A 27,734-nucleotide genomic window follows, 5' to 3' on the forward strand; every position below is an offset into this window, starting at 1 on the left:
TCTGCTCCTTCCCTATGCTGCACAGTCACGTGGGTCGTCGTCTGTTCCTCCCTATGCTGCCCAGTCACGTGGGTCGTCTGTTCCTTCCCTGTGCTGCCCAGTCACGTGGGTCGCTGTCTGTTCCTTCCCTATGCTGCCCAGTCACGTGGGTCGTCTGTTCCTTCCCTGTGCTGCCCAGTCACGTGGGTCGCTGTCTGTTCCTTCCCTATGCTGCCCAGTCATGTGGGTTGTCGTTTGTTCCTTCCCTATGCTGCCCAGTCACGTGGGTCGCCGTCTGTTCCTTCCCTATGCTGCCCAGTCACGTGGGTCGCCGTCTGTTCCTTCCCTGCGCTGCTCAGTCACGTGGGTCGTCGTCTGTTCCCCTCCTGCGCTGCCCAGTCACGTGGGTCATCGTCTGTTCCCCTCCTATGCTGTCCAGTCACGTGGGTCGTCGTCTGTTCCCCTCCTGCGCTGCCCAGTCACGTGGGTCGTCGTCTGTTCCCCTCCTATGCTGCCCAGTCACGTGGGTCGTCGTCTGTTCCCCTCCTGTGCTGCCCAGTCACGTGGGTCGTCGTCTGTTCCCCTCCTATGCTACCCAGTCACGTGGGTCGTCGTCTGTTCCCCTCCTGTGCTGCCCAGTCACGTGGGTCGTCGTCTGTTCCCCTCCTATGCTGCCCAGTCACGTGGGTCGTCGTCTGTTCCCCTCCTATGCTGCCCAGTCACGTGGGTCGTCGTCTGTTCCCCTCCTATGCTGCCCAGTCACGTGGTTCGTTGTCTGTTCCCCTCCTGTGCTCCGCAGGCATTACATTTCACCCCGACAACCAGACAAGAGGAGTCATAAACGGGGAGACGATTGAAAACAAATATCTAAAGGCGTAATAACGGTTGTTACCATAATAACATCTACTTACGATGGAATGGAAAACCGCAGGACGGAGAATTCACACCAGTGAAATTCAGACTCGATAGCTATGATTATAAATGAGTTTTTGTTTCTCTCCTGAAAGGTAACTCAGCCACACCAAGAGTACCGTTGATTAACCAATAATTACACCTGAATAGAGGAGAGGAAAGCGAAACCAATTTGAGCTGTAATCACAGGGCTGCGTGTGAGTGTGTTGGAGACCTACAGTAGTGATCAAATGGCGTTTGTTTTTCCTGATGCATTTTGGGGGATTAGCGATAGCCCTTAGAGAGAAGGACTAATGGAAATGTCTCCACCAGTGAGTGCTTTCAGCTTACAATTTACTTTTGTGTGTGTGTGTGTGTGTGTGTGTGTGTGGTGTGTGTGTGTGTGTGTGTGGCAACATTCATGTGTAATTTCCTTGTGGTTAAATGCAGCACAGATGTCCTCCAGAGAAACACAGCATCCTGGGATGTTTACAACACACTGATGTAGAAAGACAATGTAAAAGGAAAAACAGATTGACTTAAAAACCGTGAACTGTTCTTCATGTGTGTGAAATGTCAACCAACTGGACACGTGTCTATGCAAGTGTGTTAGCGGCTGGCGTTAAACATGTGTGTGTGTTTGTTGTGTGTGTGTGTGTGTGTGTGTGTGTGTGTGTATGTGTGTGTGTGTGTGTGTGTGTGTGTGTGTGTGTGTGTTTTGTGTGTGTGTGTGTGTATGTGTGTGTGTGTATGTGTGTGTGTGTGTGTGTGTGTGTGTGTGTGTGTGTGTGTGTGTGTGTATGTGTGTGTGTGTATGTGTGTGTTTGTGTGAGTGTGTGTTTGTGTGTTTGTGTGTGTGTGTGTGTGTGTGTGTGTCTAACCTCCAGTAGGGGTGGTTTTGCCTCTCCCTCGGTCAGCGGTCGTGTCGTAAAGGGGCATCTCTGTGATCTTGACCCCAGAACGAGCCTCGGCGATGAGCTGTCTGGCCCTCTCCCTCAGCTGCCTCCGGCGCTCCACGTCTCTCTCCTACACACACACACACGCGCACACACACACACACACACACACACACACACACACACACACACACACACACACACACACACACACACACACACACACACACACACACACACATACGTTACATATAAAAACTCAATACACAATATTTTGCAGTTCTGATATGAAATAGAAACAGACACACCATCTTAACACACACCATCTTAACACACACCATCTTAACACACACCATCTTAACACACACCATCTTAACACACACCATCTTAACACACACCATCTTAACACACACCATCTTAACACACACACCATCTTAACACACACCAAAACACACACACCATCTTAACACATACCAAAACACACACACCATCTTAACACACACCATCTTAACACACACCATCTTAACACACCAAAACACACACACCATCTTAACACACACCATCTTAACACACACCAAAACACACCATCTTAACACACACCAAAACACACACACCATCTTAACACACCAAAACACACACACCATCTTAACACACCAAAACACACACACCATCTTAACACACACCAAAACACACACACCATCTTAACACACCAAAACACCATCTTAACACACACCAAAACACACACACCATCTTAACACACCAAAACACACACACCATCTTAACACACACCAAAACACACACACACACCATCTTAACACACACCAAAACACACACACCATCTTAACACACACCAAAACACACACACCATCTTAACACACACCAAAACACACACACCAAAACACACACACCATCTTAACACACCAAAACACACACACCATCTTAACACACACCAAAACACACACACCATCTTAACACACCAAAACACACACACCATCTTAACACACACCAAAACACACACACACACCATCTTAACACACCAAAACACACACACCATCTTAACACACACCAAAACACACACACACACCATCTTAACACACACCAAAACACACACACCATCTTAACACACCAAAACACACACACCATCTTAACACACACCAAAACACACACACCATCTTAACACACCAAAACACACACACCATCTTAACACACACCAAAACACACACACCATCTTAACACACCAACACACACACCATCTTAACACACACCAAACACACACACACACACCATCTTAACACACACCATCTTAACACACCAAAACACACACACCATCTTAACACACACCAAAACACACACACCATCTTAACACACCAAAACACACACACCATCTTAACACACCAAAACACACACACCATCTTAACACACACCAAAACACACACACACACACACACCATCTTAACACACACCAAAACACACACACCAAAACACACACACCATCTTAACACACACCAAAACACACACACCAAAACACACACACCATCTTAACACACACCAAAACACACACACCATCTTAACACACCAAAACACACACACCATCTTAACACACACCAAAACACACACACCATCTTAACACACCAAAACACACACACCATCTTAACACACACCAAAACACACACACCATCTTAACATACACCAAAACACACACACCATCTTAACACACACACACACACCAAAACACACACCAAAACACACACACCATCTTAACACACACCAAAACACACACATCATCTTAACACACACCAAAACACACACACCATCTTAACACACCAAAACACACACACCATCTTAACACACCAAAACACACACACCATCTTAACACACCAAAACACACACACCATCTTAACACACACCATCTTAACACACCAAAACACACACACCATCTTAACACACCAAAACACACACACCATCTTAACACACCAAAACACACACACCATCTTAACACACACCAAAACACACACCATCTTAACACACCAAAACACACACACCATCTTAACACACACCATCTTAACACACCAAAACACACACACCATCTTAACACACCAAAACACACACACCATCTTAACACACACCAAAACACACACCATCTTAACACACCAAAACACACACACCAAAACTCACACACCATCTTAACACACACCAAAACACACACACACCATCTTAACACACCAAAACACACACACCATCTTAACACACCAAAACACACACACCATCTTAACACACACCAAAACACACACACACACACCATCTTAACACACACCAAAAACACACACACACACACACCAAAACATACACACCATCTTAACACAACAAAACACACACACCATCTCGTGTACAGTTCTGATATGAAAGAGGAAACCTAATGCACACACACACAGTCACACACACACAGTCACACACACACAGTCACACACACACACAGTCACACACACACACACAGTCACACACACATACAGTCACACACACATACAGTCACACACAGTCACACACACACACACACACACACACACACACACACTCCATGGTGCTGCTCCACAGATACAGTATTGAGCAGCTGCCATCTTAGTAATGACAGAAACGCCATTTACAGCCCCAACCAATCTGATCTGCTGCTAGATAGTAACACAACAGACAGACAGACAGACAGGCAGACAGAGAGACAGACAGCGACAGACAGACAGCGACAGACACGCAGACAGACAGACAGGCAGACAGGCAAACAGACAGACAGACAGACAAAACATGCAGACAGACAGACAAAACATGAAGACACGCAGACAGACATGCAGAAACGCAGACAGACACGCAGACAGACATGCAGACAGACAGACAGACACAGGAACACACAGGTGGTTCCAGGAGTGTCTTCATGTCCTTCAGACATGTTGATAAAACTCTCAGTGGAACTGTTGGATCACGTCTTTAACCACACACACACACCTGTAATAACCAACACAACCTGCAGGAAAAGAGGTCCTGATGATTTCAACTGACAGCCACTTTACTGATGAGGATCACAGACACACAGACACACAGACAGACAGACAGACAGACAGACAGACAGACAGACAGACAGACAGACAGACAGACAGACAGACACACACAAGGGAATAGCCTAACCCATTACTAACCAAAGCTATATTTCCATCATATTTGTCCTCTCTGATTGGTTGTTAATCTGTGTTCCACAGTGTTAAGGGATGGTGATGGAGAGAAGCCCCACCCCTGATCGTTGAGCCGTGAGCAGAACAAGCAGCAGAAGCTAATGAGCTACATCTCTCCAGTTCCATGGAAATGGTTTGTTTGTTAGAGGAGGACAATAGGGAGGAATGACAGCAATCCCCACTCACAGCCCGACTGCCACCGCTCTGCTAATAATGGTGTGTGTGTGTGTGTGTGTGTGTGTGTGTGTGTGTGTGTGTGTACGTGTGTGTGTGTGTGAGAATACGTAGGTGTGTGAGTGAGAGAGAGAGAGAGAGAGAAAGACAAAGAGAAAGAGAGAGATAAGAGAGAAGGTAAGTGTGTGAGATTTTAGAAATACCTTTTTGGCATTAAGAGGACAAATATTAGGTCATTTTAAAAGACCTAGAAAGTTAGAACCAAGACCCCGTCCTCGTCCAGGGTACATAGAACCCCTGATGGTTCACCAGCCCCCCCCCCCCCCAATATACACATGGCCCAGACGGTTCACCAGTCCCCCCCCATATACACATGGCCCAGACGGTACACCAGCCCCCCTTTATACCCGACACAGAGAAACAACAACACGGCCATCTCCCTCTCCTAGAAACCCCCATGTCTCCTGATCGGATACCTGGGAATATCAGCAGTGTTCTTCAGGCTGTTCTACTGCTATATCACCCCTCTGGGTTCTGCCCTGACGGACATGGATACAGCAATGGGTTATAGGGAGGAGAAGACAGAGAACACCTACCTCTGACCGCCACTCCAGATAGAGCTGCTGTATTGTCCCGAGACGTTTTGGAGACGGAGGAGAGGAGATGACAAATTGTGTTTGTCTGTCTATCCAGAGGCTAGGATTAACACTATAGAAAATGCATCTAGCCAGCTCAGCCACAGCCAGCTATGGGGGCAGTGATTCAAACATAGAAAAGATAGAATGGAGAACTGGGGAGATTGGGGATAGAATGGAGAACTGGGGAGATTGGGGATAGAATGGAGAACTGGGGGAGATTGGGGATAGAATGATAGAATGGAGAACTGGGGGAGATTGGGGATAGAATGGAGAACTGGGGAGATTGGGGATGGAAGGATAGAATGGAGAACTGGGGAGATTGGGGATAGAATGGAGAACTGGGGGAGATTGGGGATAGAATGGAGAACTGGGGAGATTGGGGATAGAATGGAAAACTGGGGAGATTGGGGATAGAATGGAAAACTGGGGAGATTGGGGATAGAATGGAGAACTGGGGAGATTGGGGATGGAAGGATAGAATGGAGAACTGGGGAGATTGGGGATGGAAGGATAGAATGGAGAACTGGGGGATGAAAGGATAGAATGGAGAACTGGGGGATGGAATGATAGAATGGAGAACTGGGGAGATTGGGGATGGAATGGAGAACTGAGGAGTTTGGGGATGGAAGGATAGATGGAGAACTGGGGGAGATTGGGGATAGAATGGAGAACTGGGGAGATTGGGGATGGAAGGATAGAATGGAGAACTGGGGAGATTGGGGATAGAATGGAGAACTGGGGGAGATTGGGGATAGAATGGAGAACTGGGGAGATTGGGGATAGAATGGAAAACTGGGGAGATTGGGGATAGAATGGAGAACTGGGGAGATTGGGGATGGAAGGATAGAATGGAGAACTGGGGAGATTGGGGATGGAAGGATAGAATGGAGAACTGGGGGATGAAAGGATAGAATGGAGAACTGGGGGATGGAATGATAGAATGGAGAACTGGGGAGATTGGGGATGGAATGGAGAACTGAGGAGTTTGGGGATGGAAGGATAGATGGAGAACTGGGGAGATTGGGGATAGAAGGATAGAATGGAGAACTGGGGAGATTGGGGATGGAATGGAGAACTGGGGAGATTGGGGATAGAATGGAGAACTGGGGAGATTGGGATTGGAATGGAGAACTGGGGGAGATTGGGGATAGAATGGAGAACTGGGGAGACTGGGGATAGATTGGAGAACTGGGGGAGATTGGGGATAGAATGGAGAACTGGGGAGATTGGGATTGGAATGGAGAACTGGGGAGATTGGGGATAGAATGGAGAACTGGGGAGATTGGGGATAGAAGGATAGAATGGAGAACTGGGGAGATTGGGGATGGAAGGATAGAATGGAGAACTGGGGAGATTGGGGATAGAATGGAGAACTGGGGAGATTGGGGATGGAAGGATAGAATGGAGAACTGGGGGATGGAATGATAGAATGGAGAACTGGGGAGATTGGGGATGGAATGGAGAACTGGGGAGATTGGGGATAGAAGGATAGAATGGAGAACTTGGGGAGATTGGGGATAGAATGGAGAACTGGGGAGATTGGGGATAGAAGGATAGAATGGAGAACTTGGGGAGATTGGGGATAGAATGGAGAACTGGGGAGATTGGGGATAGAAGGATAGAATGGAGAACTTGGGGAGATTGGGGATAGAATGGAGAACTGGGGAGATTGGGGATGGAAGGATAGAATGGAGAACTGGGGAGATTGGGGATGGAAGGATAGAATGGAGAACTGGGGGATGGAAGGATAGAATGGAGAACTGGGGGATGGAAGGATAGAATGGAGAACTGGGGAGATTGGGGATAGCATGGAGAACTGGGGAGATTGGGGATAGAATGGAGAACTGGGGAGATTGGGGATAGAATGGAGAACTGGGGAGATTGGGGATGGAAGGATAGAATGGAGAACTGGGGAGATTGGGGATGGAAGGATAGAATGGAGAACTGGGGGAGATTGGGGATGGAAGGATGGAATGGAGAACTGGGGGATGGAATGATAGAATGGAGAACTGGGGAGATTGGGGATGGAATGGAGAACTGGGGGAGATTGGGGATAGAATGGAGAACTGGGGAGATTGGGGATAGAATGGAGAACTGGGGGAGATTGGGGATAGAATGGAGAACTGGGGAGATTGGGGATGGAAGGATAGAATGGAGAACTGGGGAGATTGGGGATAGAAGGATAGAATGGAGAACTGGGGAGATTGGGGATGGAATGGAGAACTGGGGAGATTGGGGATGGAATGGAGAACTGGGGAGATTGGGGATAGAAGGATAGAATGGAGAACTTGGGGAGATTGGGGATAGAATGGAGAACTAGGGGAGATTGGGGATAGAAGGATAGAATGGAGAACTTGGGGAGATTGGGGATAGAATGGAGAACTTGGGGAGATTGGGGATAGAAGGATAGAATGGAGAACTTGGGGAGATTGGGGATAGAATGGAGAACTGGGGGAGATTGGGGATGGAAGGATAGAATGGAGAACTGGGGAGATTGGGGATGGAAGGATAGAATGGAGAACTGGGGGATGGAAGGATAGAATGGAGAACTGGGGGATGGAAGGATAGAATGGAGAACTGGGGAGATTGGGGATAGCATGGAGAACTGGGGGAGATTGGGGATAGAATGGAGAACTGGGGAGATTGGGGATAGAATGGAGAACTGGGGGAGATTGGGGATAGAATGGAGAACTGGGGAGATTGGGGATGGAAGGATAGAATGGAGAACTGGGGAGATTGGGGATGGAAGGATAGAATGGAGAACTGGGGGAGATTGGGGATGGAAGGATGGAATGGAGAACTGGGGGATGGAATGATAGAATGGAGAACTGGGGAGATTGGGGATAGAATGGAGAACTGGGGAGATTGGGGATAGAATGGAGAACTGGGGAGATTGGGGATAGAATGGAGAACTGGGGAGATTGGGGATAGAATGGAGAACTGGGGAGATTGGGGATGGAAGGATAGAATGGAGAACTGGGGAGATTGGGGATAGAATGGAGAACTGGGGAGATTGGGGATAGAATGGAGAACTGGGGAGATTGGGGATAGAATGGAAAACTGGGGAGATTGGGGATAGAATGGAGAACTGGGGAGATTGGGGATGGAAGGATAGAATGGAGAACTGGGGAGATTGGGGATGGAAGGATAGAATGGAGAACTGGGGTATGGAAGGATAGAATGGAGAACTGGGGGATGAAAGGATAGAATGGAGAACTGGGGGATGGAATGATAGAATGGAGAACTGGGGAGATTGGGGATGGAATGGAGAACTGAGGAGTTTGGGGATGGAAGGATAGATGGAGAACTGGGGAGATTGGGGATAGAAGGATAGAATGGAGAACTGGGGAGATTGGGGATGGAATGGAGAACTGGGGAGATTGGGGATAGAATGGAGAACTGGGGAGATTGGGATTGGAATGGAGAACTGGGGAGATTGGGGATAGAATGGAGAACTGGGGAGACTGGGGATAGATTGGAGAACTGGGGGAGATTGGGGATAGAATGGAGAACTGGGGAGATTGGGATTGGAATGGAGAACTGGGGAGATTGGGGATAGAATGGAGAACTGGGGAGATTGGGGATGGAAGGATAGAATGGAGAACTGGGGAGATTGGGGATGGAAGGATAGAATGGAGAACTGGGGGAGATTGGGGATAGAATGGAGAACTGGGGAGATTGGGGATGGAAGGATAGAATGGAGAACTGGGGGATGGAATGATAGAATGGAGAACTGGGGAGATTGGGGATGGAATGGAGAACTGGGGAGATTGGGGATAGAAGGATAGAATGGAGAACTTGGGGAGATTGGGGATAGAATGGAGAACTGGGGAGATTGGGGATAGAAGGATAGAATGGAGAACTTGGGGAGATTGGGGATAGAATGGAGAACTGGGGAGATTGGGGATAGAAGGATAGAATGGAGAACTTGGGGAGATTGGGGATAGAATGGAGAACTGGGGAGATTGGGGATGGAAGGATAGAATGGAGAACTGGGGGAGATTGGGGATGGAAGGATAGAATGGAGAACTGGGGGATGGAAGGATAGAATGGAGAACTGGGGGATGGAAGGATAGAATGGAGAACTGGGGAGATTGGGATAGAATGGAGAACTGGGGGAGATTGGGGATAGAATGGAGAACTGGGGAGATTGGGGATGGAAGGATAGAATGGAGAACTGGGGAGATTGGGGATGGAAGGATAGAATGGAGAACTGGGGGAGATTGGGGATGGAAGGATGGAATGGAGAACTGGGGGATGGAATGATAGAATGGAGAACTGGGGAGATTGGGGATGGAATGGAGAACTGGGGGAGATTGGGGATAGAATGGAGAACTGGGGAGATTGGGGATAGAATGGAGAACTGGGGAGATTGGGGATAGAATGGAGAACTGGGGAGATTGGGGATGGAAGGATGGAATGGAGAACTGGGGGATGGAATGATAGAATGGAGAACTGGGGAGATTGGGGATGGAATGGAGAACTGGGGAGATTGGGGATAGAATGGAGAACTGGGGAGATTGGGGATAGAATGGAGAACTGGGGAGATTGGGGATAGAATGGAGAACTGGGGAGATTGGGGATGGAAGGATAGAATGGAGAACTGGGGAGATTGGGGATAGAATGGAGAACTGGGGAGATTGGGGATGGAATGGAGAACTGAGGAGATTGGGGATGGAAGGATTGATGGAGAACTGGGGAGATTGGGGATAGAAGGATAGAATGGTGAACTGGGGAGATTGGGGATAGAATGGAGAACTGGGGGAGATTGGGGATAGAATGGAGAACTGGGGAGATTGGGGATAGAAGGATAGAATGGAGAACTTGGGGAGATTGGGGATAGAATGGAGAACTGGGGAGATTGGGGATGGAAGGATAGAATGGAGAACTGGGGGAGATTGGGGATGGAAGGATAGAATGGAGAACTGGGGGATGGAAGGATAGAATGGAGAACTGGGGGATGGAAGGATAGAATGGAGAACTGGGGAGATTGGGGATGGAAGGATAGAATGGAGAACTGGGGGAGATTGGGGATGGAAGGATAGAATGGAGAACTGGAGGATGGAATGATAGAATGGAGAACTGGGGAGATTGGGGATGGAATGGAGAATTGAGGAGATTGGGGATGGAAGGATAGATGGAGAACTGGGGAGATTGGGGATAGAAGGATAGAATGGAGAACTGGGGAGATTGGGGATAGAATGGAGAACTGGGGAGATTGGGGATAGAATGGAGAACTGGGGAGATTGGGATTGGAAGGATAGAATGGAGAACTGGGGGAGATTGGGGATGGAAGGATAGAATGGAGAACTGGGGGATATTGGGGAAAGAATGGAGAACTTGGGAGATTGGGGATAGAATGGAGAACTGGGGGAGATTGGGGATAGAATGGAGAACTGGGGAGATTGGGGATGGAAGGATAGAATGGAGAACTGGGGAGATTGGGGATGGAAGGATAGAATGGAGAACTGGGGGATGGAATGATAGAATGGAGAACTGGGGAGATTGGGGATGGAATGGAGAACTGGGGAGATTGGGGATGGAAGGATAGAATGGAGAACTGGGGAGATTGGGGATAGAATGGAGAACTGGGGAGATTGGGGATAGAAGGATAGAATGGAGAACTTGGGGAGATTGGGGATAGAATGGAGAACTGGGGAGATTGGGGATAGAAGGATAGAATGGAGAACTGGGGAGATTTGGGGATAGAATGGAGAACTGGGGGAGATTGGGGATGGAAGGATAGAATGGAGAACTGGGGAGATTGGGGATGGAAGGATAGAATGGAGAACTGGGGGATGGAAGGATAGAATGGAGAACTGGGGGATGGAAGGATAGAATGGAGAACTGGGGAGATTGGGGATAGAATGGAGAACTGGGGAGATTGGGGATAGAATGGAGAACTGGGGAGATTGGGGATGGAAGGATAGAATGGAGAACTGGGGAGATTGGGGATGGAAGGATAGAATGGAGAACTGGGGAGATTGGGGATGGAAGGATGGAATGGAGAACTGGGGATGGAATGATAGAATGGAGAACTGGGGAGATTGGGGATGGAATGGAGAACTGGGGAGATTGGGGATAGAATGGAGAACTGGGGAGATTGGGGGATAGAATGGAGAACTGGGGAGATTGGGGATAGAATGGAGAACTGGGGAGATTGGGGATGGAAGGATGGAATGGAGAACTGGGGATGGAATGATAGAATGGAGAACTGGGGAGATTGGGGATGGAATGGAGAACTGGGGAGATTGGGGATAGAATGGAGAACTGGGGAGATTGGGGATAGAATGGAGAACTGGGGGAGATTGGGGATAGAATGGAGAACTGGGGAGATTGGGGATGGAAGGATAGAATGGAGAACTGGGGAGATTGGGGATAGAAGGATAGAATGGAGAACTGGGGAGATTGGGGATGGAATGGAGAACTGGGGAGATTGGGGATGGAATGGAGAACTGGGGAGATTGGGGATAGAAGGATAGAATGGAGAACTTGGGGAGATTGGGGATAGAATGGAGAACTGGGGAGATTGGGGATAGAAGGATAGAATGGAGAACTGGGGAGATTGGGGATAGAATGGAGAACTGGGGAGATTGGGGATAGAAGGATAGAATGGAGAACTGGGGAGATTGGGGATAGAATGGAGAACTGGGGGAGATTGGGGATGGAAGGATAGAATGGAGAACTGGGGAGATTGGGGATGGAAGGATAGAATGGAGAACTGGGGGATGGAAGGATAGAATGGAGAACTGGGGGATGGAAGGATAGAATGGAGAACTGGGGAGATTGGGGATAGCATGGAGAACTGGGGAGATTGGGGATAGAATGGAGAACTGGGGAGATTGGGGATAGAATGGAGAACTGGGGAGATTGGGGATAGAATGGAGAACTGGGGAGATTGGGGATGGAAGGATAGAATGGAGAACTGGGGAGATTGGGGATGGAAGGATAGAATGGAGAACTGGGGAGATTGGGGATGGAAGGATGGAATGGAGAACTGGGGGATGGAATGATAGAATGGAGAACTGGGGAGATTGGGGGATGGAGAACTGGGGGAGATTGGGGATAGAATGGAGAACTGGGGAGATTGGGGATGGAAGGATAGAATGGAGAACTGGGGAGATTGGGGATGGAAGGATAGAATGGAGAACTGGGGAGATTGGGGATGGAAGGATAGAATGGAGAACTGGGGAGATTGGGGATGGAAGGATAGAATGGAGAACTGGGGGGATGGAAGGATAGAATGGAGAACTGGGGAGATGGAAGGATAGAATGGAGAACTGGGGAGATTGGGGATAGAATGGAGAACTGGGGAGATTGGGGATAGAATGGAGAACTGGGGAGATTGGGGATGGAAGGAATGGGGAGATTGGAGAACTGGGGAGATTGGGGATGGGAGGATAGAATGGAGAACTGGGGATGGGGATAGAATGGAGAACTGGGGATGGAAGGATAGAATGGAGAACTGGGGGATGGAAGGATAGAATGGAGAACTGGGGGATGGAAGGATAGAATGGAGAACTGGGGAGATTGGGGATAGAATGGAGAACTGGGGAGATTGGGGATAGAATGGAGAACTGGGGAGATTGGGGATGGAAGGATAGAATGGAGAACTGGGGAGATTGGGGATGGAAGGATAGAATGGAGAACTGGGGGAGATTGGGGATGGAAGGATGGAATGGAGAACTGGGGGATGGAAGGATAGAATGGAGAACTGGGGAGATTGGGGATGGAATGGAGAACTGGGGAGATTGGGGATGGAATGGAGAACTGGGGAGATTGGGGATAGAATGGAGAACTGGGGGAGATTGGGGATAGAATGGAGAACTGGGGAGATTGGGGATGGAAGGATGGAATGGAGAACTGGGGATGGAATGATAGAATGGAGAACTGGGGAGATTGGGGATGGAATGGAGAACTGGGGAGATTGGGGATAGAATGGAGAACTGGGGAGATTGGGGATAGAATGGAGAACTGGGGGAGATTGGGGATAGAATGGAGAACTGGGGAGATTGGGGATGGAAGGATAGAATGGAGAACTGGGGAGATTGGGGATAGAAGGATAGAATGGAGAACTGGGGAGATTGGGGATGGAATGGAGAACTGGGGAGATTGGGGATGGAATGGAGAACTGGGGAGATTGGGGATAGAAGGATAGAATGGAGAACTGGGGAGATTGGGGATAGAATGGAGAACTGGGGAGATTGGGGATAGAAGGATAGAATGGAGAACTGGGGAGATTGGGGATAGAATGGAGAACTGGGGAGATTGGGGATAGAAGGATAGAATGGAGAACTGGGGAGATTGGGGATAGAATGGAGAACTGGGGAGATTGGGGATGGAAGGATAGAATGGAGAACTGGGGGAGATTGGGGATGGAAGGATAGAATGGAGAACTGGGGGATGGAAGGATAGAATGGAGAACTGGGGATGGAAGGATAGAATGGAGAACTGGGGAGATTGGGGATAGCATGGAGAACTGGGGGAGATTGGGGATAGAATGGAGAACTGGGGAGATTGGGGATAGAATGGAGAACTGGGGGAGATTGGGGATAGAATGGAGAACTGGGGGAGATTGGGGATGGAAGGATAGAATGGAGAACTGGGGAGATTGGGGATGGAAGGATAGAATGGAGAACTGGGGGAGATTGGGGGATGGAAGGATGGAATGGAGAACTGGGGGATGGAATGATAGAATGGAGAACTGGGGAGATTGGGGATAGAATGGAGAACTGGGGGAGATTGGGGATGGAAGGATAGAATGGAAGGATAGAATGGAGAACTGGGGAGATTGGGGATGGAAGGATAGAATGGAGAACTGGGGAGATTGGGGATGGAAGGATAGAATGGAGAACTGGGGAGATGGGGATGGAAGGATAGAATGGAGAACTGGGGAGATTGGGGATGGAAGGATAGAATGGAGAACTGGGGGAGATTGGGGATAGAATGGAGAACTGGGGAGATTGGGGATAGAATGGAGAACTGGGGAGATTGGGGATAGAATGGAGAACTGGGGAGATTGGGGATGGAAGGATAGAATGGAGAACTGGGGAGATTGGGGATGGAAGGATAGAATGGAGAACTGGGGAGATTGGGGATGGAAGGATAGAATGGAGAACTGGGGGATGGAATGATAGAATTGAGAACTGGGGAGATTGGGGATGGAATGGAGAACTGGGGGATGGAATGATAGAATTGAGAACTGGGGAGATTGGGGATAGAATGGAGAACTGGGAGATTGGGGATGGAAGGATAGAATGGAGAACTGGAGGATGGAATGATAGAATGGAGAACTGGGGAGATTGGGGATGGAATGGAGAACTGAGGAGATTGGGGATGGAAGGATAGATGGAGAACTGGGGAGATTGGGGATAGAATGGAGAACTGGGGAGATTGGGGATGGAAGGATGGAATGGAGAACTGGGGAGATTGGGGATAGAATGGAGAACTGGGGAGATTGGGGATGGAAGGATAGAATGGAGAACTGGGGGAGATTGGGGATGGAAGGATAGAATGGAGAACTGGGGGATGGAATGATAGAATTGAGAACTGGGGAAATTGGGGATGGAATGGAGAACTGAGGAGATTGGGGATGGAAGGATAGATGGAGAACTGGGGAGATTGGGGATAGAAGGATTGGGGATAGAATGGAGAACTGGGGAGATTGGGGATAGAATGGAGAACTGGGGAGATTGGGGATAGAATGGAGAACTGGGGAGATTGGGATTGGAAGGATAGAATGGAGAACTGGGGGAGATTGGGGATGGAAGGATAGAATGGAGAACTGGGGATATTGGGGAAAGAATGGAGAACTTGGGAGATTGGGGATAGAATGGAGAACTGGGGGAGATTGGGGATAGAATGGAGAACTGGGGAGATTGGGGATGGAAGGATAGAATGGAGAACTGGGGAGATTGGGGATGGAAGGATAGAATGGAGAACTGGGGGATGGAATGATAGAATGGAGAACTGGGGAGATTGGGGATGGAATGGAGAACTGGGGAGATTGGGGATAGAAGGATAGAATGGAGAACTTGGGGAGATTGGGGATAGAATGGAGAACTGGGGGAGATTGGGGATAGAAGGATAGAATGGAGAACTTGGGGAGATTGGGGATAGAATGGAGAACTGGGGAGATTGGGGATAGAAGGATAGAATGGAGAACTTGGGGAGATTGGGGATAGAATGGAGAACTGGGGGAGATTGGGGATGGAAGGATAGAATGGAGAACTGGGGGAGATTGGGGATGGAAGGATAGAATGGAGAACTGGGGGATGGAAGGATAGAATGGAGAACTGGGGATGGAAGGATAGAATGGAGAACTGGGGAGATTGGGGATAGAATGGAGAACTGGGGGAGATTGGGGATAGAATGGAGAACTGGATTGGGGATGGAAGGATAGAATGGAGAACTGGGGAGATTGGGGATGGAAGGATAGAATGGAGAACTGGGGAGATTGGGGATGGAAGGATGGAATGGAGAACTGGGGGATGGAATGATAGAATGGAGAACTGGGGAGATTGGGGATGGAATGGAGAACTGGGGGAGATTGGGGATAGAATGGAGAACTGGGGAGATTGGGGATAGAATGGAGAACTGGGGAGATTGGGGATAGAATGGAGAACTGGGGAGATTGGGGATGGAAGGATGGAATGGAGAACTGGGGGATGGAATGATAGAATGGAGAACTGGGGAGATTGGGGATGGAATGGAGAACTGGGGAGATTGGGGATAGAATGGAGAACTGGGGAGATTGGGGATAGAATGGAGAACTGGGGAGATTGGGGATAGAATGGAGAACTGGGGAGATTGGGGATGGAAGGATAGAATGGAGAACTGGGGAGATTGGGGATAGAAGGATAGAATGGAGAACTGGGGAGATTGGGGATGGAATGGAGAACTGGGGAGATTGGGGATGGAATGGAGAACTGGGGAGATTGGGGATAGAAGGATAGAATGGAGAACTTGGGGAGATTGGGGATAGAATGGAGAACTAGGGGAGATTGGGGATAGAAATGGAGAACTGGGGAGATTGGGGATAGAATGGAGAACTGGGGAGATTGGGGATAGAAGGATAGAATGGAGAACTGGGGAGATTGGGGATATAGAATGGAGAACTGGGGAGATTGGGGATGGAAGGATAGAATGGAGAACTGGGGGGAGATTGGGGATGGAAGGATAGAATGGAGAACTGGGGATGGAAGGATAGAATGGAGAACTGGGGGATGGAAGGATAGAATGGAGAACTGGGGAGATTGGGGATAGCATGGAGAACTGGGGAGATTGGGGATAGAATGGATGGGAATGGAGAACTGGGGAGATTGGGGATAGAATGGAGAACTGGGGAGATTGGGGATGGAAGGATAGAATGGAGAACTGGGGAGATTGGGGATGGAAGGATAGAATGGAGAACTGGGGAGATTGGGGATGGAAGGATGGAATGGAGAACTGGGGGATGGAAGATTGGGGATGGAATTGGGGATAGAATGGAGAACTGGGGGGGAGATTGGGGATGGAGAATTGGGGATGGAAGGATAGAATGGAGAACTGGAGATTGGGGATAGAATGGAGAACTGGAGATGGACTGGGAGATTGGGGATGGAATGATAGATGGAGAACTGGGGAGATTGGGGATGGAAGGATAGAATGGAGAACTGGGGAGATTGGGGATGGAAGGATAGAATGGAGAACTGGGGAGATTGGGGATAGAATGGATAGAATGGGGAGATTGGGGATAGAATGGAGAACTGGGGAGATTGGGGATAGAATGGAGAACTGGGGAGATTGGGGATGGAAGGAGATTGGGGAGATTGGGGATGGAAGGATAGAATGGAGAACTGGGGGAGATTGGGGATGGAAGGATAGAATGGAGAACTGGGGGATGGAATGATAGAATTGAGAACTGGGGAGATTTGGGGATGGAATGGAGAACTGGGGATGGAATGATAGAATGAGAACTGGGGAGATGGGGATAGAAGAACTGGGGGAGATTGGGGATGGAAGGATAGAATGGAGAACTGAGGATGGAATGGATGGAAGATAGAATGGAGAACTGGGGAGATTGGGGATAGAATGGAGAACTGGGGAGATTGGGGATGGAAGGATAGATGGAGAACTGGGGAGATTGGGGATAGAAGGATAGAATGGAGAACTGGGGGATTGGGGATGGAAGGATGGAATGGAGAACTGGGGAGATTGGGGATAGAATGGAGAACTGGGGAGATTGGGGATGGAAGGATAGAATGGAGAACTGGGGAGATTGGGGATGGAAGGATAGAATGGAGAACTGGGGGATAGAATAATTGAGAACTGGGGAGATTGGGGATGGAATGGAGAACTGAGGAGATTGGGGATGGAAGGATAGAATGGAGAACTGGGGAGATTGGGGATGGAAGGATAGAATGGAGAACTGGGGGATTGAGATAGGGAGAACTGGGGGAGATTGGGGATAGAATAGAGAACTGGGGAGGTGGGATTGGAAGGATAGAATGGAGAACTGGGGAGATTGGGGATGGAAGGATAGAATGGAGAACTGGGGGATATTGGGGAAAGAATGGAGAACTTGGGAGATTGGGGGGAATGGAGAACTGGGGGAGATGGGGAGAATGGAGAACTGGGGAGATTGGGGATGGAAGGATAGAATGGAGAACTGGGGAGATTTGGGGATGGAAGGATAGAATGGAGAACTGGGGATGGAATGATAGAATGGAGAGAGATTGGGGATGGAATGGAGAACTGGAGATTGGGGATAGAAGGATAGAATGGAGAACTTGGGGAGATTGGGGATAGAATGGAGAACTGGGGGAGATTGGGGATAGAAGGATAGAATGGAGAACTTGGGGAGATTGGGGATAGAATGGAGAACTGGAGATTGGGGATGGAAGGATAGAATGGAGAACTTGGGGAGGGGATGAGAAGGATAGAATGGAGAACTGGGGGATGGAAGGATAGAATGGAGAACTGGGGGATGGAAGGATAGAATGGAGAATGGGGGAGATTGGGGATAGAATGGAGAACTGGGGAACTGGGGATAGAATTGGGGAGATTGGGGATGAAGGATAGAATGGAGAACTGGGAGATTGGGGATGGAAGGATAGAATGGAGAACTGGGAGATTGGGGATGAAGGATGGGGATGGGGGAGATGGGATAGAATGGAGAACTGGGGAGATTGGGGGGATGGAACTGGGGGAGATTGGGGATAGAATGGAGAACTGGGGAGATTGGGGATGGAGAGGATAGAATGGAGAACTGGGGAGATTGGGGGATGGAAGGATGGAATGGAGAACTGGGGGATGGAATGATAGAATGGAGAACTGGGGAGATTGGAGGGATGGATATGGAATGGAGAACTGGGGAGATTGGGGATAGAATGGAGAACTGGGAGATTGGGGATAGAATGGAGAACTGGGGAGATTGGGGGGAAGGAAGAATGGAGAACTGGGGGATTGGGGGAATGGAGAACTGGGGAGATTGGGGATAGAATGGAGAACTGGGGAGATTGGGGATAGAATGGAGAACTGGGGAGATTGGGGATGGAACTGGAGATAGGGGAGAACTGGGGAGATTTGGAGAATGGAAGGATAGAATGGAGAACTGGGGGAGATTGGAATAGAAGAATGAGATAGAATGGAGAACTGGGGAGATTGGGGATGGAAATGGAGAACTGGGGGGAGATTGGGGATAGAAGGATAGAATGGAGAACTTGGGGAGATTGGGGATAGAATGGAGAACTGGGGAGATTGGGGATGGAAGAGATAGAATGGAGAACTGGGGAGATGGGGATGGAAGGATAGAATGGAGAACTTGGGGAGAATGGGGAGGATGGAAGGATAGAATGGAGAACTGGGGAGATTGGGGGGGATAGAATGGAGAACTGGGGGAGATTGGGGATAGAATGGAGAACTGGGGAGATTGGGGATGGAAGGATAGAATGGAGAACTGGGGATGGAAGGATAGAATGGAGAACTGGGGAGATTGGGGATAGAATGGAGAACTGGGGGGATAGGATAGAATGGAGAACTGGGAGATTGGGGATGGAAGGATAGAATGGAGAACTGGGGAGATTGGGGATGGAAGGATAGAATGGAGAACTGGGGGATTGGGGATAGAATGGAGAACTGGGGAGATTGGGGATAGAATGGAGAACTGGGGGAGATTGGGGATGGAAGGATAGGAGAACTGGGGAGATTGGGATAGAATGGAGAAGGGAATGGAGATAGGGGAGAATTGGGGGGAAGGATAGAATGGAGAACTGGGGAGATTGGGGATGGAAGGATAGAATGGAGAACTGGGGGGAGATTGGGGGGGATAGAATGGAGAACTGGGGAGATTGGGGATGGAAGGATAGAATGGAGAACTGGGGGATGGGGATAGATTGGAACTGGGGATTAGAATGGAGAACTGGGGAGATTGGGGATAGAATGGAGAACTGGGGAGATTGGGGATAGAATGGAGAACTGGGGAGATTGGGGATGGAAGGATAGAATGGAGAACTGGGGATGGAAGGATGGAATGGAGAACGAGGGGGAGATTGGGATGATAGAATGGAGAACTGGGGGGAGATTGGGGATGGGATAGAAATGGAGAACTGGGGGAGAGATAGAATGGAGAACTGGGGAGATTGGGGATAGAATGGTGAACTGGGGAGATTGGAGGATGGAATGATAGAATGGAGAACTGGGGAGATTGGGGATGGAATGGAGAACTGGGGGAGATTGGGGATGGAAGGATAGAATGGAGAACTGGGGAGATTGGGGATAGAAGGATAGAATGGAGAACTGGGGAGATTGGGGATGACAGAATGGAGAACTGGGGAGATTGGGGATGGAATGGAGAACTGGGGAGATTGGGGATGGAAGGATAGAATGGAGAACTGGGGGAGATTGGGGATGGAAGGATAGAATGGAGAACTTGGGGAGGGAGAACTGGGGGAGATTGGGGATAGAATAGAGAACTGGGGGAGATGGGGGATGGATAGAATGGAGAACTGAGGGAGATTGGGATGGAAGGATAGAATGGAGAACTGATTGGGGATTGGAAGGATAGAATGGAGAACTGGGGGAGATTGGGGGGGATAGAATGGAGAACTGGGGAGATTGGGGATAGAATGGAGAACTGGGGAGATTGGGATGGAAGGATAGAATGGAGAACTGGGGAGATTGGGGATGGAAGGATAGAATGGAGAACTGGGGGGGGATGGAAGGATGGGGGAGAATGGAGAACTGGGAGATTGGGGGAAGGATAGAATGGAGAACTGGGGGAGATTGGGGATAGAATGAATGGAGAACTGGGGAGATTGGGGATGGAAGGATAGAATGGAGAACTGGGGGATGGAAGGATAGAATGGAGAACTGGGGAGATTGGGGATGGAATGGAGAACTGGGGAGATTGGGGATGGAATGATAGAAGAACTGGGGAGATTGGGGATAGAATGGAGAACTGGGGGATGGAAGGATAGAATGGAGAACTGGGGAGATTGGGGATAGAATGGAGAACTGGGGAGATTGGGGAATGGAGAACTATTGGGGATTGGGGATAGAATGAGAACTGGGGAGATTGGGGAAAGGATAGAATGGAGAACTGGGGAGATTGGGGATGGAAGGATAGAATGGAGAACTGGAAATAGAGGGGAGATTGGGGATGGAAGGATAGAATGGAGAACTGGGGGATGGAAGGATAGAATGGAGAACTGGGGAGATTGGGGATGGAAGGATAGAATGGAGAACTGGGGGAGATTGGGGATAGAATGGAGAACTGGGGAGATTGGGGATAGAATGGAGAACTGGGGGAGATTTGGGGATAGGAGGATGGGGAGATTGGGGATGGAAGGATAGAATGGAGAACTGGGGGAGATTGGGGATGGAAGGATAGAATGGAGAACTGGGGGAGATTGGGGATGGAAGGATAGAATGGAGAACTGGGGAGATGGAATGATAGAATGGAGAACTGGGGGAGATTGGGGATGGAATGGAGAACTGGGGATGGAATGATAGAATTGAGAACTGGGGAGATTGGGGATAGAATGGAGAACTGGGGAGATTGGGGATGGAAGGATAGAATGGAGAACTGGGGATGGATTGAAATGGGGAATTGGGGATGGAATGGAGAACTGGGGGATGGAAGGATAGATGGAGAACTGGGGAGATTGGGGATAGAAGGATAGAATGGTGAACTGGGGAGATTGGGGATGGAAGGATGGAATGGAGAACTGGGGAGATTGGGGATAGAATGGAGAACTGGGGAGATTGGGGATGGAAGGATAGAATGGAGAACTGGGGAGATTGGAAGGATAGAATGGAGAAGGATGGAAGAATGGAGAACTGGGGAGATTGGGGATGGAATGGAGAACTGGGGAGATTGGGGATGGAAGGATAGAATGGAGAACTGGGGAGATTGGGGATGGAAGGATAGAATGGAGAACTGGGAGATTGGGGATAGAATGGAGAACTGGGGAGATTGGGGATGGAATAGAGAACTGGGGAGATTGGGATGGAAGGATAGAATGGAGAACTGGGGAGATGGGGGATGGGGATAGAATGGAGAACTGGGGAGATTGGGGAAAGAATGGAGAATGGGAGATTGGGGATAGAATGGAGAACTGGGGAGATTGGGGATAGAATGGAGAACTGGGGAGATTGGGGATGGAAGGATAGAATGGAGAACTGGGGAGATTGGGGATGGAAGGATAGAATGGAGAACTGGGGATGGAATCATAGGGGATGGGAAGGATGGAATGGAGAACTGGGGGATGGAAGGATAGAATGGAGAACTGGGGAGGGGGATAGAATGGAGAACTGGGGGGATTGATAGAAGGATAGAATGGAGAACTGGGGAGATTGGGGATAGAATGGAGAACTGGGGAGATTGGGGATAGAAGGATAGAATGGAGAACTTGGGGAGATTGGGGATAGAATGGAGAACTGGGGAGATTGGGGATGGAAGGATAGAATGAGGAGATTGGGGATGGAAGGATAGAATGGAGAACTGGGGATGGAAGGATAGAATGGAGAACTGGGGATGGAAGGATTGGAGATGGGGAAGGATAGAATGGAGAACTGGGGGAGATTGGGGATAGAATGGAGAACTGGGGAGATTGGGGATGGAAGGATAGAATGGAGAACTGGGGAGATTGGGGATGGAAGGATAGAATGGAGAACTGGGGAGATTGGGGATGGAAGGATGGAATGGAGAACTGGGGGATGGAATGATAGAATGGGAGAAGGATATTGGGGATGGAATGGAGAACTGGGGAGATTGGGGATAGAATGGAGAACTGGGGAGATTGGGGATAGAATGGAGAACTGGGGAGATTGGGGATAGAATGGAGAACTGGGGAGATTGGGGATGGAAGGATGGGAGAACTGGGGATGGAATGATAGAATGGAGAACTGGGGAGATTGGGGATGGAATGGAGAACTGGGGAGATTGGGGATAGAATGGAGAACTGGGGAGATTGGGGATAGAATGGAGAACTGGGGAGATTGGGGATAGAATGAGAACTGGGGAGATTGGGGATGGAAGGATAGAATGGAGAACTGGGGAGATTGGGGGATAGAAGGATAGAATGGAGAACTGGGAGATTGGGATGGAATGGAGAACTGGGGAGATTGGGGATGGAATGGAGAACTGGGGAGATTGGGGATAGAAGGATAGAATGGAGAACTTGGGGAGATTGGGGATAGAATGGAGAACTAGGGGAGATTGGGGATAGAAGGATAGAATGGAGAACTTGGGGAGATTGGGGATAGAATGGAGAACTTGGGGAGATTGGGGATAGAAGGATAGAATGGAGAACTTGGGGAGATTGGGGATAGAATGGAGAACTGGGGGAGATTGGGGATGGAAGGATAGAATGGAGAACTGGGGAGATTGGGGATGGAAGGATAGAATGGAGAACTGGGGATGGAAGGATAGAATGGAGAACTGGGGATGGAAGGATAGAATGGAGAACTGGGGAGATTGGGGATAGCATGGAGAACTGGGGGAGATTGGGGATAGAATGGAGAACTGGGGAGATTGGGGATAGAATGGAGAACTGGGGGAGATTGGGGATAGAATGGAGAACTGGGGAGATTGGGGATGGAAGGATAGAATGGAGAACTGGGGAGATTGGGGATGGAAGGATAGAATGGAGAACTGGGGAGATTGGGGATGGAAGGATGGAATGGAGAACTGGGGGATGGAATGATAGAATGGAGAACTGGGGAGATTGGGGATAGAATGGAGAACTGGGGAGATTGGGGATAGAATGGAGAACTGGGGAGATTGGGGATGGAAGGATAGAATGGAGAACTGGGGAGATTGGGGATGGAAGGATAGAATGGAGAACTGGGGAGATTGGGGATGGAAGGATAGAATGGAGAACTGGGGAGATTGGGGATGGAAGGATGGAATGGAGAACTGGGGAGATTGGGGATGGAAGGATAGAATGGAGAACTGGGGAGATTGGGGATAGAATGGAGAACTGGGGAGATTGGGGATAGAATGGAGAACTGGGGGGATTGGGGATAGAATGGAGAACTGGGGAGATTGGGGATGGAAGGATAGAATGGAGAACTGGGGAGATTGGGGATGGAAGGATAGAATGGAGAACTGGGGAGATTGGGGATGGAAGGATAGAATGGAGAACTGGGGATGGAATGATAGAATTGAGAACTGGGAGATTGGGGATGGAATGGAGAACTGGGGATGGAATGATAGAATTGAGAACTGGGGAGATGGGGATAGAATGGAGAACTGGGGGAGATTGGGGATGGAAGGATAGAATGGAGAACTGGAGGATGGAATGATAGAATGGAGAACTGGGGAGATTGGGGATGGAATGGAGAACTGAGGAGATTGGGGATGGAAGGATTGATGGAGAACTGGGGAGATTGGGGATAGAAGGATAGAATGGTGAACTGGGGAGATTGGGGATGGAAGGATGGAATGGAGAACTGGGGAGATTTGGGATAGAATGGAGAACTGGGGAGATTGGGGATGGAAGGATAGAATGGAGAACTGGGGGAGATTGGGGATGGAAGGATAGAATGGAGAACTGGGGGATGGAATGACATAAGTGAGAACTGGGGAGATTGGGGATGGAATGGAGAACTGAGGAGATTGGGGATGGAAGGATAGATGGAGAACTGGGGAGATTGGGGATAGAAGGATAGAATGGAGAACTGGGGAGATTGGGGATAGAATGGAGAACTGGGGAGATTGGGGATAGAATGGAGAACTGGGGAGATTGGGATTGGAAGGATAGAATGGAGAACTGGGGGAGATTGGGGATGGAAGGATAGAATGGAGAACTGGGGGATATTGGGGAAAGAATGGAGAACTGGGGAGATTGGGGATAGAATGGAGAACTGGGGAGATTGGGGATAGAATGGAGAACTGGGGGAGATTGGGGATGGAAGGATAGAATGGAGAACTGGGGAGATTGGGGATGGAAGGATAGAATGGAGAACTGGGGAGATTGGGGATGGAAGGATAGGATGGAGAACTGGGGAGATTGGGGATGGAAGGATGGAATGGAGAACTGGGGGATGGAATGATAGATGGAGAACTGGGAGATTGGGGATAGAAGGATAGAATGGAGAACTGGGGGATGGAAGGATAGATGGAGAACTGGGGAGATTGGGGATAGAATGGAGAACTGGGGGAGATTGGGGATAGAATGGAGAACTGGGGAGATTGGGATTGGAATGGAGAACTGGGGAGATTGGGGATGGAAGGATAGAATGGAGAACTGGGGAAGATTGGGGATGGAAGGATAGAATGGAGAACTGGGGGAGATTGGGGATGGAAGGATAGAATGGAGAACTGGGGGAGATTGGGGAAAGAATGGAGAACTGGGGAGATTGGGGATGGAAGGATAGAATGGAGAACTGGGGAGATTGGGGATGGAAGGATAGAATGGAGAACTGGGGGATGGAATGATAGAATGGAGAACTGGGGAGATTGGGGATGGAATGGAGAACTGGGGAGATTGGGGATAGAATGATAGAATGGAGAACTGGGGGAGATTGGGGATAGAATGGAGAACTGGGGAGATTGGGGATAGAAGGATAGAATGGAGAACTGGGGAGATTGGGGATAGAATGGAGAACTGGGGAGATTGGGGATGGAAGGATAGAATGGAGAACTGGGGGGGGGATGGAAGGATAGAATGGAGAACTGGGGGATGGAAGGATAGAATGGAGAACTGGGAGATTGGGGATAGAATGGAGAACTGGGGGAGATTGGGGATAGGAGAACTGGGGAGATTGGGGATGGAAGGATAGAATGGAGAACTGGGGAGATTGGGGATGGAAGGATAGAATGGAGAACTGGGGAGATGGGGATGGAAGGATAGAATGGAGAACTGGGGAGATTGGGGATGGAAGGATGGAATGGAGAACTGGGGAGATGGAATGATAGATGGAGAACTGGGGAGATTGGGGATAGAAGGATAGAATGGAGAACTGGGGATGGAGGATAGATGGGGATGGAAGGATGGAGAACTGGGGAGATTGGGGATAGAATGGAGAACTGGAGGGATTGGGGGATTGGGGATGGAAGGATAGAATGGAGAACTGGGGAAGATTGGGGATGGAAGGATAGAATGGAGAACTGGGGAGATTGGGGATGGAAGGGAATGGAGAACTGGGGAGATGGGAAAGAATGGAGAACTGGGGAGATTGGGGATGGAAGGATGGAGAACTGGGGAGATTGGGGATGGAAGAGAATTGGGGGATGGAAGGATAGAATGGAGAACTGGGGAGATGGGGGATGGAATGGAGAACTGGGGGATAGAAGGATAGAATGGAGAACTGGGGAGATTGGGGATGGAAGGATAGAATGGAGAACTGGGGAGATTTGGGATAGGATGGGAGATCTGGGGAGATTGGGGATGGAAGGATAGAATGGAGAAAGAACTGGAAGGGGGAGATTTGGGATGGATGGGAGATCTGGGGAGATTGGGGATGGAAGGATAGAATGGAGAACTGGGGGAGATTGGGATGGATGGGAGATCTGGGGGAGATTGGGGATGGAAGGATGGAATGGATGGAATGATAGAATGGAGAACTGGGGAGAAGAGGAAGAAGAAGAAGGGGAGATTGGGGATGGAAGGAAGAAGAACTGGGGGAGGAGGGATGGAAGAAGAGGAGGCCTTTGGGGATGGAAAGAACAGTGGAGGACAATGGATGACACGGAGATCTAGTGTATAGGATCTGTCCTGTAAAACACAGATGGATATGTCTATATGGGGTGGTCTATACTAGAGTGTTAGTATTGTCTTATCTAACTAGTCAGATGTAGGTGTAGTCTATAAGTGTTAGTCCTGTCTTATCTAACTAGTCAGATGTAGGTGTAGTCTATCAGATCTAGTGTCCTGTTTTAAACTAGTCAGATGACCTATATAGGTGGTCTATACTAGAGTGTTAGTCCTGTCTTATCTAACTAGTCAGATGTAGGTGTAGTCTATACTAGTGTTAGTCCTGTCTTATCTAACTAGTCAGATGTAGGTGTAGTCTATACTAGAGTGTTGGTCCTGTTTTATCTAACTAGTCAGATGACCTATATAGGTGGTCTATACTAGAGTGTTAGTCCTGTCTTATCTAACTAGTCAGATATAGGTGTAGTCTATACTAGTGTTAGTCCTGTCTTATCTAACTAGTCAGATGTAGGTGAGTCTATACTAGTGTTAGTCTGTCTTATCTAACTAGTCAGATATAGGTGTAGTCTATACTAGTGTTAGTCCTGTCTTATCTAATTAGTCAGATGACCTATAGGTGTAGTCTATACTAGAGTGTTAGTCCTGTCTTATCTAACTAGTCAGATGACCTATATAGGTGTAGTCTATACTAGAGTGTTAGTCCTGTCTTATCTAACTAGTCAGATGTCCTATATAGGTGGTCTATACTAGAGTGTTAGTCCTGTCTTATCTAACTAGTCAGATGACCTATATAGG

At 48.9% G+C, this 27,734-nt stretch overlaps 1 protein-coding gene across 1 annotated transcript in view; it reads right to left on the minus strand.

Moving 5' to 3' along the window:
• Positions 1–27,734, minus strand: part of LOC112241116 (EH domain-binding protein 1) — a gene marked incomplete at its 5' end in the record, with an annotated part of 109,821 nt that overhangs the window by 40,925 nt on the left and 41,162 nt on the right. Inside the window, one exon of the mRNA XM_042314605.1 lies at positions 1,752–1,896. Coding sequence (XP_042170539.1) covers positions 1,752–1,896 — 145 coding nt within the window. The remainder of the gene's footprint in view (positions 1–1,751; positions 1,897–27,734) is intronic.

This window comes from Oncorhynchus tshawytscha, unplaced genomic scaffold, assembly GCF_018296145.1.
Source record: "Oncorhynchus tshawytscha isolate Ot180627B unplaced genomic scaffold, Otsh_v2.0 Un_contig_3054_pilon_pilon, whole genome shotgun sequence".
In the NCBI taxonomy this organism is placed as follows: Eukaryota; Metazoa; Chordata; class Actinopteri; order Salmoniformes; family Salmonidae; genus Oncorhynchus; species Oncorhynchus tshawytscha.